Source organism: Podarcis vaucheri, assembly GCF_965113315.1.
Source record: "Podarcis vaucheri genome assembly, chromosome: 3".
NCBI lineage: Eukaryota > Metazoa > Chordata > Lepidosauria > Squamata > Lacertidae > Podarcis > Podarcis vaucheri.
The window spans coordinates 86492745-86505117 of NC_138761.1; the positions used below are offsets into that span (position 1 = coordinate 86492745).

A 12373-nucleotide genomic window follows, 5' to 3' on the forward strand; every position below is an offset into this window, starting at 1 on the left:
CCCAAACTGCAAATGATCCAGCTGAATTCTGACCATCCACCTCCTTCTCGGGGCTCTTCTTGCACCCTTAAAAGTTGCCCGCCAGGCAGCAAATCAGCAGAGGAGCCCGCAGCGGCAGCAGCTACAAAGCAAGACCTTCGCCTCGTCAGTTTCCAGCAGTCAAGCGGCGCTTGCGGGTGGGGATGCTGCGGAAAGTGTAAGGGGCGGTGGCCCTTTTCTTGCATTTATGGGAATTATAATAACCGCCCTTGAAAGGTTGCAACTTCTGTGCGGTGTTTGTAAAAGGAAAGCAAAACCTCTCTTTAACAAACGTGCTAGGGAAGAACGCTATAGCCACCCTGTCCCTGTAAAGCAGCTACTCAAGAGGGGAAAGGGGGGCATAGCCATTTTCTGGCCAAGTCCTGGAGAAGAAGGGGCCGGGAGGGGAGGAGAGTTGGGCCGGCATCTTTTTGCAGTTGAACCTGACCCTTCTCTTCCAAAGCGCCTCCCTCCCGGCTTCGGGAGAACTTGGCCGCCCTGCCCAGGGATGCGCTTAGGAGCCGGGTAAATCAAGCAAAGCGGCGGGACGCTGCAGTTCACCCGCCAGCCCGCTTGTGGCGCTCTAGGTTTCCCTCTGGCTCACGACTCCGCAGCCTAAGAGGAAGCCCCGCTCTCTCTGTCTCTCAATGACAAGGGGGGTTCATAGACTTTACAAATAAAGACGGCACCCGTCCTGGTTATATACGATACTTCCGATCTCAAACTGACCTGCCTTTCGCCGCTATGGAGATTTTTTTTTTAAAAAAAAAAATATATTTAACCATAGAGGTGCCAACGGCTAGAAAGACCGGAACGACGGCTCGTTGATTAATACCGGAAGCTCTCGCTTTGGATGCGCGCGCCGGTCGCCATGGTCGCCTAGGGATTGTGACGTCAGGCGGCGTCGAGCGGCGTCTCGCTTCCTGTTTCCGGTGCCCTTGTTCCTGCGTGGAAGGCGACGGCGTAGACGAGGAGGAAGGTGAAGAGGAAGAGCTGCCAAGATGCTTCGGAACCTTTTGGTATGGCCGGAGGAGGAGGAGGAGGAGGGTCTGGCCTGTGACTTGGGTGGCTTTTGCTGTTGGGAGGGTAGCCGCGGAAGCAGCGAGATGGACGAGTGGAGGGAGGCCCCTTTTGTTGCATTTCCTGCGGTTGTGAACTGCAAATTCCACGCAGTGTTAAAAGCGAAAAATGAAAACACAGCGCAGCAAATATGCAGCAAAGGTGAACCCCGCACCCTCAGCAACTCCCACAAAAACAGCTATAATAAAATAGTATTTTTGTTTGTCGAAATGGCTGCTTAAAACTAAACTACGCCTGTTTAAAAAGGAACCATACTTGAGTTAAGGTATCGGGGTTTGGGGGGGGGGTCATATTGTGACTGGTTTGGGCCTTGTAAATGGTCAGGGGGGGCGGGATCTGGAAAACCTCTTTTAACAAGGCTGAGGAGGGTGCCATGGAGGATGGATTGAAGGGGAAATTTGCCGATATCAGGTTTCAGAAGTCTGCCCAATTTGGGGCAGTTATTTCCTCCACGGTGGCTGTCACACATTAATGGAGGAGAGGGCATCTGGGGAGGCGTTGGTGGGCTAAGGTGGCTTCCAGAAGGAGATGAGGCATTTTATTTCCATGGGTCTTAAGTTCACATATTGGGATCCAAGCCAATGTATTTTACTTTATATTTTCATTGGTTGGTAATGGTCTCCCAGTTTGGTGGTTTGGGTATTGTTCACTTCCTTTTTTACATGGTGCAGATTAAGAAGGGGAAATTGGGTTGGGAAAAGCAGGATTTCAACAAAGTAGCTGTTAGCTTTTGGCAGAAGCAACAGGTTTTTTGTTGGTATCTTAAAGAGGCATGTGACACAAGCTTGTGTGCCTTTCATCAGATTTATGTAGATTTACTGTATTTTCAGTTGGTAGAAATGTGGGGTGAAACAGTGGGGCCTAATGGCCATGCAATGAAAGAGGCAGCAATGGTCAGCACAGGTTAAATATATACAAGAATAGCTGTTTTTACACATAATAGCAAAACATGATTAAGCTTTATGTAAGCAAGCCCTTGAACAATACACTCCCCACATCCAGCACAGACATATAAGATCAAACACTTCCTTTGATTCTTAACTAACTACAGTTTGGTAGGTTCAGAACAAAAATTATAGTGTTAAGTATGGTTTATTAAAACTAGCTAGGGTTGTTAGCCATAGTCTGAAGTAGGCTTGCCTCATTAAGCTATATCTAACATTTTCGTTTCAGAGAAAACTCTGATTATCATTCTGTGTACACTAGTGCGGTCACTAACTACATTTGGTCTAAACCACTAGTGTTTAGTTTACTTGCTTCCCAAGTAATTGTGCATATGAGTGTACCCTTAACAAAAGAAGCACTACTTCTAATAATAATTTTAAAAGAAATTTTTTTTGTTGTTGTTTTGCAGACTCTTCGGCAAATTTCTCAGAAATCCATAAGCACTGCCTCCCGCAGGCAGGTTACAAATAAGGTTCCGGAATTACAGAAACATTTCCAGGTATGGTTGCATGCATACTTTGAGAACAAATGACAATGTAATGGAACCTCTTAATATTGTTTTTATCTATCCTATCTATCTATCTATCTATCTATCTATATATTTACGATGAATATACTTTACGTAGCACCACTAATGGCATTTAGCGTCCAAGCCATCTTTCTTTTTTTGATCTTTTAAGACGACACAGTCTGATTGCTGTGTGATAGCTGCTTATTTTCTCAGTGCTAAATTATCTGAAATCCAATAGCATGCTTGTATGAATGAATTTATGCTTACGAATGCAATTAAGTTACATGTGAAAGATACAGCAATAGCTGTTAAAGACAAATCAGAATTTTAGCTTCTGGGAGTATCTTAAAAAATATAGGCAATGTCCTACCTGGCTAGCAAATTGTGACTAGTTAATAAATAATCTATGTGGTGCTGGGTATCATAAGTTAGAACTCAAACCTTTTTGTGTGTTCTATAGACAGCTGTACTAACAGTCTTTGATCATTCTCGGTTGTCATGCTGAACAGTACAGGGTAGAGGTGGGGAACCTGCAGCCCTCCAGATGGCATGACTGATGGTCAGGGTGGGCAGGAATCTGAATGGCTACAGATTTCTATCCCTAATGTAAGAAGACACTATTCTGCTTGCTATGAGTAAAAAATGTGCTGTAATATTTTTACTTGATAGTTTGTTTTATCATCTAGGTCACGGGTGTCAAACACAAGGCCCGCGGGCCAAATCCGGCCCACCAGAGCTCATCAGGTGGCCCGTGTAGCCGCCGTTGTCGCTGCTGTTCTCGCTGGGGCGGGACTTAGCGCACCGCTCGGGATGGCGGCGTAGACCCGCCTGCAGTCCCGCGACGGCAGGCAGCTCTGTGCCGCCATTTCGAGCTGCGCTGGTCCCAGGACCGCAGGCAGCTCTGCACGGCCACCGGGAGCGGGGCGGAGCTTCTCCCCCGGCTCCCGGTGGCAGGGCAGAGCTGCGCTGGTCCCAGGACCGCAGGCAGCTCTGCACGGCCACCGGGAGCGGGGCGGAGCTTCTCCCCCGGCTCCCGGTGGCAGGGCAGAGCTGCGATGGTCCCAGGACCGCAGGCAGCTCTGCATGGCCACCGGGAGCGGGGCGGAGCTTCTCCCCCGGCTCCCGGTGGCAGGGCAGAGCTGCGATGGTCCCAGGACCGCAGGCAGCTCTGCACGGCCACCGGGAGCGGGGCGGAGCTTCTCCCCCGGCTCCCGGTGGCCGGGCAGAGCTGCGATGGTCCCGGGACCGCAGGCAGCTCTGCACGGCCACCGGGAGCGGGGCGGAGCTTCTCCCCCGGCTCCCGGTGGCCGGGCAGAGCTGCAATGGTCCCGGGACCACAGGCAGCTCTGCACGGCCACCGGGAGCGGGGCGGAGCTTCTCCCCCAGCTCCCGGTGGCCGGGCAGAGCTGCGCTGGTCCCGGGACCGCAGGCAGCTCTGCACGGCCACCGGGAGCGGGGCGGAGCTTCTCCCCTGGCTCCCGGTGGCCGGGCAGAGCTGCGTTGGTCCCGGGACTGCAGGCAGCTCTGCGCAACCCTTGGAGCCGGTCTCCCGAGGGTTGCGGAGAGCTTCCTAAAGCCTGGAGAGGGGTTGGTGCGCACCGACCCCCCTCGCTCTCCAGGCTTCAGCGAAAGCCTGCATTCGCCCCATAAGACGCAGGCACATTTCCCCTTCATTTTTGGAGGGGGAAAAGTGCGTCTTATGGGGCGAAAAATACGGTAAATGTCAAAGCCCATCAACTTCGGGGGTCTCAGCCTGCTCAAATATTTTAGGCCGATACAACCGGCCCTTTGAGGGTGACCAAACTGCTGATGCGGCCCCCGATGAATTTGAGTTTGACCCCCCTGATCTAGGTAGTCTGATTCATGACTTGGTTTTTCCAAAGTTGTGATTTCAGCTGTGTTGTCCTTAATGTTAATAATCAAATACTTTTCATAAAATAGTTTTTCTTGGCCCCCTCCCCCCTGCATCCCAAGCCATGCCCACTAAAGCATCAGCCCATCTAAGTCGAGTAGTTCAAAATGGGACATCTTTTCAAAAGTGGTGGGTACATTGTGTTGGCATTTGACCAGTCAAAAATTGATCAAGAATTTTAAAGGAATAAGTTATTTGATCAACCCCCCTAACCAGTAAAACCCTAGCAAAGCATGCTAATTACAAAAAAGTATTTTCCTTCATTATTTTATTTTAGAAGACTTCAGAGTCTAGTCCCTCTCTCTTTCTTTGCAAAATAACAGCAAATTTCACACTGAATGTCATCTCCCTTGGCATGTGAAATGTGGCTAAACTTTTGCAGAAGGATTAAGCAAAGAGTGGTATGCCTTGATAAAACAGGTTCTTCGTTTCCTTGTGGCCATTGTGGAATCTGCTGGCTGATTTCTTTACTTGCTCCCTGAGGCTGGCAGTGGCCCCACAGACTTTGCACTGCCTGAAAAGTGGCCTTGGGCAGTGACAGGTGGTCATTTAACTGAGAGGGAGAAAGTTAGTCTCTAATCTTGCTGGCTGATCTGTGTGTTAACTGGAAAATCAGAACCACAAGTAAGTAGTGTCACCATTGTCTATGAAATGATGTCTTCCAAGACCCTTTAAAGCAGTATATTGCAGTGTGCATACATGCCTTCGTCCACAGTGCTGACGTTCACTGCACAGCTGCTGTCCTGTGCTACAGTGCTCACATTTCCTGCACTATGTAGGCTGCTGACTCATTCCTTATTGACTCTAGCTAATTTGCTGACCCTAATTTATGATTATGTATGCACATGCTTTGTGTTTCCTCTTTACTGTTGTGCTCCCATTTAGAGATGCCAGCAGTTTAGCAAATGGCCAGAGAACCAGGACATGTTGCTTAACCGGAAAGGATGAGGACAAAAATTCTTTATAGAGAGAATGCAGGTGATACCTGCTCCTAAAATTTATTCAGTAGATTTATAGCCTGTTTTCTGATTGGAGTTCTTACAACAGTTAATAGCATTTATGAAACACAGTAGGTGCACCTAAACTCACATGCTCACAAAACAACCAACCCCACTGAGCAGGAGCCAGCACCAAACATTTTCCGCAGAGTAGATGGGGAAGGGACAGTTTGACTGGAGCATACCCTCATCGTGGCTGAATGAGAGATCTGTGAGTGACACAAGCTCTGATAAGGGTTGAGGAGGGAATAGTTCCTTGCTTTCACGGTTGCTGGTTGATTAACCAGTTCTGCACTCAATGTATTGCCACTTACATAAGAGCATTCTTGACCCTTTAGAAAGTTTGATCATATTTGACTAGGGTCAATAAAAAGAATATTGTAACTAATCAGTTGAACGGTGTCCCAATACACTCTAAATTTAGGCTGCAGTCCTGTGTATGCATACTTGGGACTTGAGTTTTATTGAACTTGGTGGGATGTTTAAGTAAACAAGCATAGGAATGGGCTGCAAATAGGCTGCTCCTTAGAGCTGGTTGATTTATTCTTCCACTCCTTGCCTTTCCTCTCTGGTTGCTTCCTTGCAGCTCATCTTAGCCTGCCTGGGCTGAGGAAGTAATGTATCTCTCCCCACCCCCAGAAATATTTAGGGTATAAGGCTTATCCTTAGGAGAATACGGATGTGGGGGTTCCCCTCTTCTGCTTTCCACCTCCACTCCACCCCATTCAGGAATCAACACAAGGTTTGGCTGCCTCTTCCTCCCCACCTTTCTCTTTCTAGGTAGCAGTTCCCAGGACCTTAGCCCATTTGCTTCACATGGTTCTATCCTTATTTCAGACATCATTATATATTGGTTTATTGTGATGTTGAGCTGGTTATATTCTGTGATGCTGAAAACCAGTTATCGCCCAGCCCTACTGCTCATATGACATATATAGCTGAGCAGTAGAGTCTCTTTTTACAGTATATGGTAGCATGCTTTCAACAGAGGGCTGTTTCAGTATTGGTGAACTTTCAATATCAGGTAGATGTTCCAAATTACAGTATTTAGCCTTGAATAACTGGCAACGATGCAGGAAATAACTTTTTGTACTTTTTGCCTGGACTTGAGTAAACAGAGCAGTTGTTAGCTTTCTAACATTGTAACTCTAGCAGAATAGGTTTCAATTTTAAAAAATAAATCCTAAAAGAGAAGAGTCTTAACTCATGAATTCTGCATCTTTGTCGTTGTTATTAGGAAGATAATGGCATTCCAGTGTACCTAAAAGGTGGAACAATGGATGCAATACTGTATCGAACCACCATGATCCTTTCCGTTTTTGGTAAGACTTTAACAGAGAAGCAGCAGAGCTGTCATAGATGTCTCTGGTTATGTATTCATATTTCTAAGAGAGAAAGTACCCCTCCTCTGCATAAATCTAAAACAGGAACTTGGGAACTTGGAAATTCTGTGCTGTATATTACCGTGTTATTAAAAACATGCTTAGGAAAACCTGTATAAAAGCACAAGAGAAACCAGACTGCTGTTTGTGAATATTCTCCACATTATTTTCTCCTCTTTCTGTTGTGAACATCACTTGAGTCTATAAGAGCTCTGTCTTAAAGGAACCCAGATCCCCACTCTGCTCAGTAGGCAAATTTGGATGAGCGTTTACATTCAAGCTTGCAGGTTTTCCTATGCCACTTTCCCATAACGCCTACTTTACTTAGCTATTTGACTGAGTGGGTTTCTGACACCTTTGAGAATGCAGTCTTTACAATCGTTTGTTGGGAACCTTTTTAAAGCCCAAAAACATGAGGCAGAAACTTCTGAATGGAATCTCAGGTTAAAATGCAGCTGCCAGGAAAATGATGGGGGACCTGTGCCCCTCCATATGTTGTTGGACCACAGCTTCAGTAATCATTGACCTTGGCCAGAACTGATGGGGCCTAGAGCACAGTGATATATGGAGAGCTGCAGGTTCCTGACCCCTGTATTGAAAACAGCATGCTGGAAGCACTTTAATTTACCAGAATTTCTGAAAGCTCAAGAATTTAAGATGGCAGTTTTTATCATAAAACTTTCAGCATTTTTAGAGTTTTGCCTAATAATAATAATAATTTATTTGTACCTCACCCATCTGACTGGGTTGCCCAAGCCATTTGGGCGGTTTCCAACATATATGACAACATAATAAAGCATTAAACCTTAAGAAACTTCCCTGTACAGGGCTGCCTTCAGATGTTTTATGAAGGTTATACATAAAGTTATTCATCTCTGACATCTGATGGGAGTGTGTTCTGCAGGATGGATGTTACTACAGAGAAGGCCCTCTGCCTGGTTCTCTGTAGCTTCACTTCTCTAAGTGAAGGAACCCTCAGTGCTGGATCTCTGTGTCCGGGCTGAACGCTGGGGTTGAAGATGCTCCTTCAGGTATACAGGGCCAAGGTCATTTAGGGCTTTAAAGGTCATCAGCAACACTTTGAGTTGTGCTCAGAAATGTTATAATCCTCCCTTTATGTACTTAATTGGTCTGGCGATATAAAAGGAATGGGAAAATGGACTCCTTTTAGCCTGAAGAAACTTAACATATATAGTGTGTTATTTTCTGTCAGTCTAATAAGATTAGAGCAAAAGAGTGGCATGAATACTTTTTTTAAAAGAGAGCTTATGCTAATAAATTGCCATCATCTAAAGCATTTGTGCTTGATCTGACCTAATGTTGTGTGTCTTCTCTTCAGGAACAGGCTATCTCCTTTATGTGCTCTTCAATGCAGCAATGCCCAAGAAAAACAATTGACCCCAGTTTACAGGATGCATCTTGGCGTAACACCTCTCCACACCATTCCAAAACACTCTTCAGGGACCTACTTTGTCCTTGTCATAAATGATGTCTGTGTTGGGGATCAATATTTATTGAGTTGAAATGTTCTATGCTGTGACCAATAAAGTAGTTTTACATTCCTGTGTGCTCGAATCTGTTGAAAGTTTATTTGCTGAATTTAATGTGTTTTTTGTGAAGCCTGCAGTTTAATCTCAAGCAGAAATAATAGGCTCAAGTTTGAATTTGTAGGGCTTGCTAATTTGCCATCCTTTTTATCTTCAGGATCAAAAATAGCTAAACATGGATTAGGTAAATGTCATACTATAAACACAGTCTTAATATCATGGAACAAAATTCATCTATAGCTCTTCACAGTTTAGCCAATTGAAGTTTATTTCATCAATAAAGACTCACTTATTTCCCTGAGTACTCGCACTATGATGTGATTTGCATAAAGCAATGTCTAAGCTAAGCACTTGGATTCTTTCTACAGACCATTACTTTTGCAATGAAAGGTGGTCTATATAAATTATTTCTAATCACGCTGTGAGCCAATTTTGAGGCAAAATGCAACCTAGCTATATGTGCCTTTAATCAGAAGTCTTGCTATGTTCAGTGAGCCTTACTCTCGAGTAAGGGTTCTGCAGGAACTTGGCAGTGCTTATTAACTGCCTTTAGAAGAGCATGGAAGCTACAGTTAGTAGGAGGAAGATACTTTCCCTGTGTCACAATCAACTGAAGTATCACCACATGATGTCACTGTTGAATTTCTGTTTAAATACCATCCCTCTAAATACATTTTCTTAAATGATACAGTCATGTTTAAAGGTCCTGTTTTCTCACCTGCAATGGGACCATGCCAAATAATGTTTTCTAATAAGCTATAAAATTGGGTAATTGTTATGAAGCCTAATTGAGCAAATGTTTTCTGTATTCGTCTGTTTTTCCAGCTGCTTTAATAGTCCTGTTATTATTTTCCTTCATGTGTGACATATACAAGAGAATGGATTTCGCCTGCATAACTCCTACTGAGTCAGATACCTGAAATTATGCTCAAACACATCACTGGCCATGAAATCAGACAGTACATAAATAATTGTTGTGGTGAGACTCCTTTATGACTCAGTCGAAAGTCTCTCTCCTGTGTTACACATCATTTCGTGTGTATGCTTGTACACAGTTTTCTAGAAAGTCTCTTGCTTTTGTTAAGCTAGTCTGATTTTTTTTTTCTTTTGCAGAGGAGAGAGTCTAATGCATGAGCACTTCAAATTGTAGATGCCTTGTGCGGTCGAGGGCCATGGGGAGAAGAATGACTTGAATCCAGGCTTAGAACTCAGTCCTGTTCATATCTGTTCAGAAGTAGGTCCTGTGAAATTCAATGGGGCTTACTCCCAGCTAAGAAGTTTGCAGCCTTAGTCTCATACAATACAGCAGAGCCACTGAAACCAATGTGATTTAAATCATTGTCTAAGGCAGTGTTTCCCAACCTTTTTTGGGCAAAGGCACACTTGTTTCATGAAAAAAATCTCGAGGCACACCACCATGCCTTTTTTTACTTATGTAAAAAATAAATAAATAAATAAATAGTAACAGCATAGAAGGTAATGGTTAGGCTAGCATCCCTCTTCCAAATATGCTAGGTTTTTATTTGCAGGGACTGTTCTACATGGGAAAGCATTCAGCACTGTCATTCTCCCATCTGCCATCTGAATTGGTACTATTCTGGGTCAACTTACTCTGCTGCATGTGTAGATGAAAATGGCACCAAGTGTGGGGGAGGGGGCAGAACAGGTTTCAGATACAGGATATTAAGCATACACGTACTTCAGACTGAACTGGTTGCTTGCTTTGCAAGTTTTCATTTCCCAAATGACTGCCTTGGCAAGCGCAATACCTACCAGGCTCAACGCCGGTCTCGCGCTGCCGCTTCCCGTGCTCTCAAGGACCCGGGAGGAGGAAGGCGTGAAGGGAATCCCGAAGGCGCGAAAACCTCGCGCATGCGCAGGCCTTCCGCCTGCGACAGCCCAGTAGGCCAGCCGAAGCGAGCGGCGATGGGATGTGGGAGGGAGCTCGCTCGCTGCCCTGCGTGTGCCTATGTGGGGCACGTTACAGCCCCGTGACGTCAGCGCCACGCAGGCAGCCAAGCAGGCAGACGGCGAGAGCCCCGCGCTGGGCGGCCTCTCCTCGCCGCCACCGCCCTGCCTCTCACCGCCCAACTCGCCCGCCTCCCTCCCAGAGCACACCAGGCAACGTCTCGCGGCACACTAGTGTGCCGCGGAACACCGGTTGGGAAACACTGGTCTAAGGCAGCACTGCTTACCTGAGAGCATAGGAGCCAACTCCTAGGGGCTGAGGTCTTTTCAGTCCCCATGAATAAAATGTTTGCCCCCCCCAAAGTTGATGAGCATTGTCATTCAAATGGTGTCCATGCCCCACATCGTGTGAGCAATTATGCAGGGTGGCGCTCCCCCCCCCCGCCCCATGCAAGTTAGCACCCCTGCCTGAGAGTAAGTTCCCTTGCATGCAATAGAACTTATTTCTCACTAGATACAGTTAGGATTGTGCTGTAACTTAAGTCCTATCAATTTCAAGTGGGGTTCATTTTTTTCTCCAGTCCAAAACAGTACAGGCTGCCCATGCAGGAAAATCACTACAGCCGCCCTCCTGAATTTTGGCAGGATTCACCCCCTTCAGGTGGGTCTAATATGCTTGCAAATTTCATTAAGTACTTCCCGCAAAATTAAAAGCTATATGTGGTTATGTTTTAAAGAATACATTTTAAAGATGCCCAGTCCCAAGCTGAATGAAGCCAAACCAAAAACAATCCTGGACCTATTTGCCCATAATATATCCATTTCTGTCAAAGGTGGGGAAAGGTATAGCCATTTTTAGATTTCCTAATATGGAATAGGGGAAAATGAAGGCCTGAATTAGGGCCTAAAGCAATAAATGGAGCAAATATTCTTGTACATATCAACTGAAGGAACAGTTATGCAGCTTAGGAGCCATCTTTGTCCATGGTGGTCTCTATAGCAAAGGCCACCAGCTTTTTAACTGGTAGCCCAATGCTGATAAGTGTTTTTCTCCCCCTCTCATAATACTAGAATTCAGGACCAGCCAAATCTGGTTGGCAGCAGGTTCTGGTCTGATAACAGGAAAGTACTTCTGTCTCTCTGTCTGCTTGTGACATTAGTATGCCTTTGCATAACACTAACGAAAATAACAAGTGAAATTCAAAATCACCAATTTTTCAAGAAGCTTCTTGGGTTCCACCCACTTAAGTCCGCATCTCCTTGCCTTGTTTTCAGTTTGGTCTGGGACCGGGTGATTTTTGCCTTGGGTTTTACTCTGAGAGAAACCCCTGAAACCCCATGTTTTCCAGGTCATTCTTCTTGTAAGCAAGAGGTCTGCTTTTGGTGTTGTCTCCACCTTCAGCTCCACCCACCCATGGCAGAGAGTCAGCAAATTGTGAAGATGGGCAGGTGTGTTTTGTGCATATATCATACAATCAATAATTTCATGTGAGCACTAAACTAGAGGGGATTTAGAAAAAAAGATGGAACCTGCAAGAATGCGGGTCAGGTCAGCCATGCTGAGAACTGGAAGTGCAATTCTCAGAAACTGGAAATGATCCTTGAGGGGTAGGCAGCAAATAAAGGAGGTGAGATCAAATGGCCTCCAAACACAGTTCCAGGGAAAGTATGAGGAATCGTATTTTCATAGCAGTTTAGGAAGCGGGGATCTCGTCAAACCCAATTCAGTGGTAAACATCAGGTTTTAACTGGGGCAAGAAGTGTGAGGGGGAAAGCTCTCAGACCTGGCATAAGAGATTGACACAGAATATGATGATGACATGGGTCAAACGAAAGTGTGGGTGGGCCCTTTGTTTTTTTACTAAATTCCCCCAATACATTTATCCTTTCCTCATGTGAGTAAGTTAGGGTTAAGGTGACATTCTTCTGCACACTTACCTGGAGGTATACTCCACTGGGCACAGCGGGATTTAATTCTGTAGAAATATTCATAGGATTGCACTGCCCAGTTCATTGAATGCAGTGGATCAGACTAAACCATAAAAAGTGCACCTTTTAAAATTGAGACGTTG

The 12373-nt window shown here is 45.6% G+C and overlaps 1 protein-coding gene across 1 annotated transcript; it reads left to right on the top strand.

Moving 5' to 3' along the window:
• Positions 1-868: 868 nt before the first annotated feature.
• On the top strand, positions 869-8421 carry COX7A2 (cytochrome c oxidase subunit 7A2). The gene is made up of 4 exons (XM_082218497.1): positions 869-1037; positions 2453-2542; positions 6702-6786; positions 8186-8421. Exons 1-4 carry the CDS (start codon positions 1020-1022, stop codon positions 8242-8244), a joined length of 252 nt encoding a protein of 83 aa, XP_082074623.1. The 5' UTR covers positions 869-1019; the 3' UTR covers positions 8245-8421.
• Positions 8422-12373: the final 3952 nt, after the last annotated feature.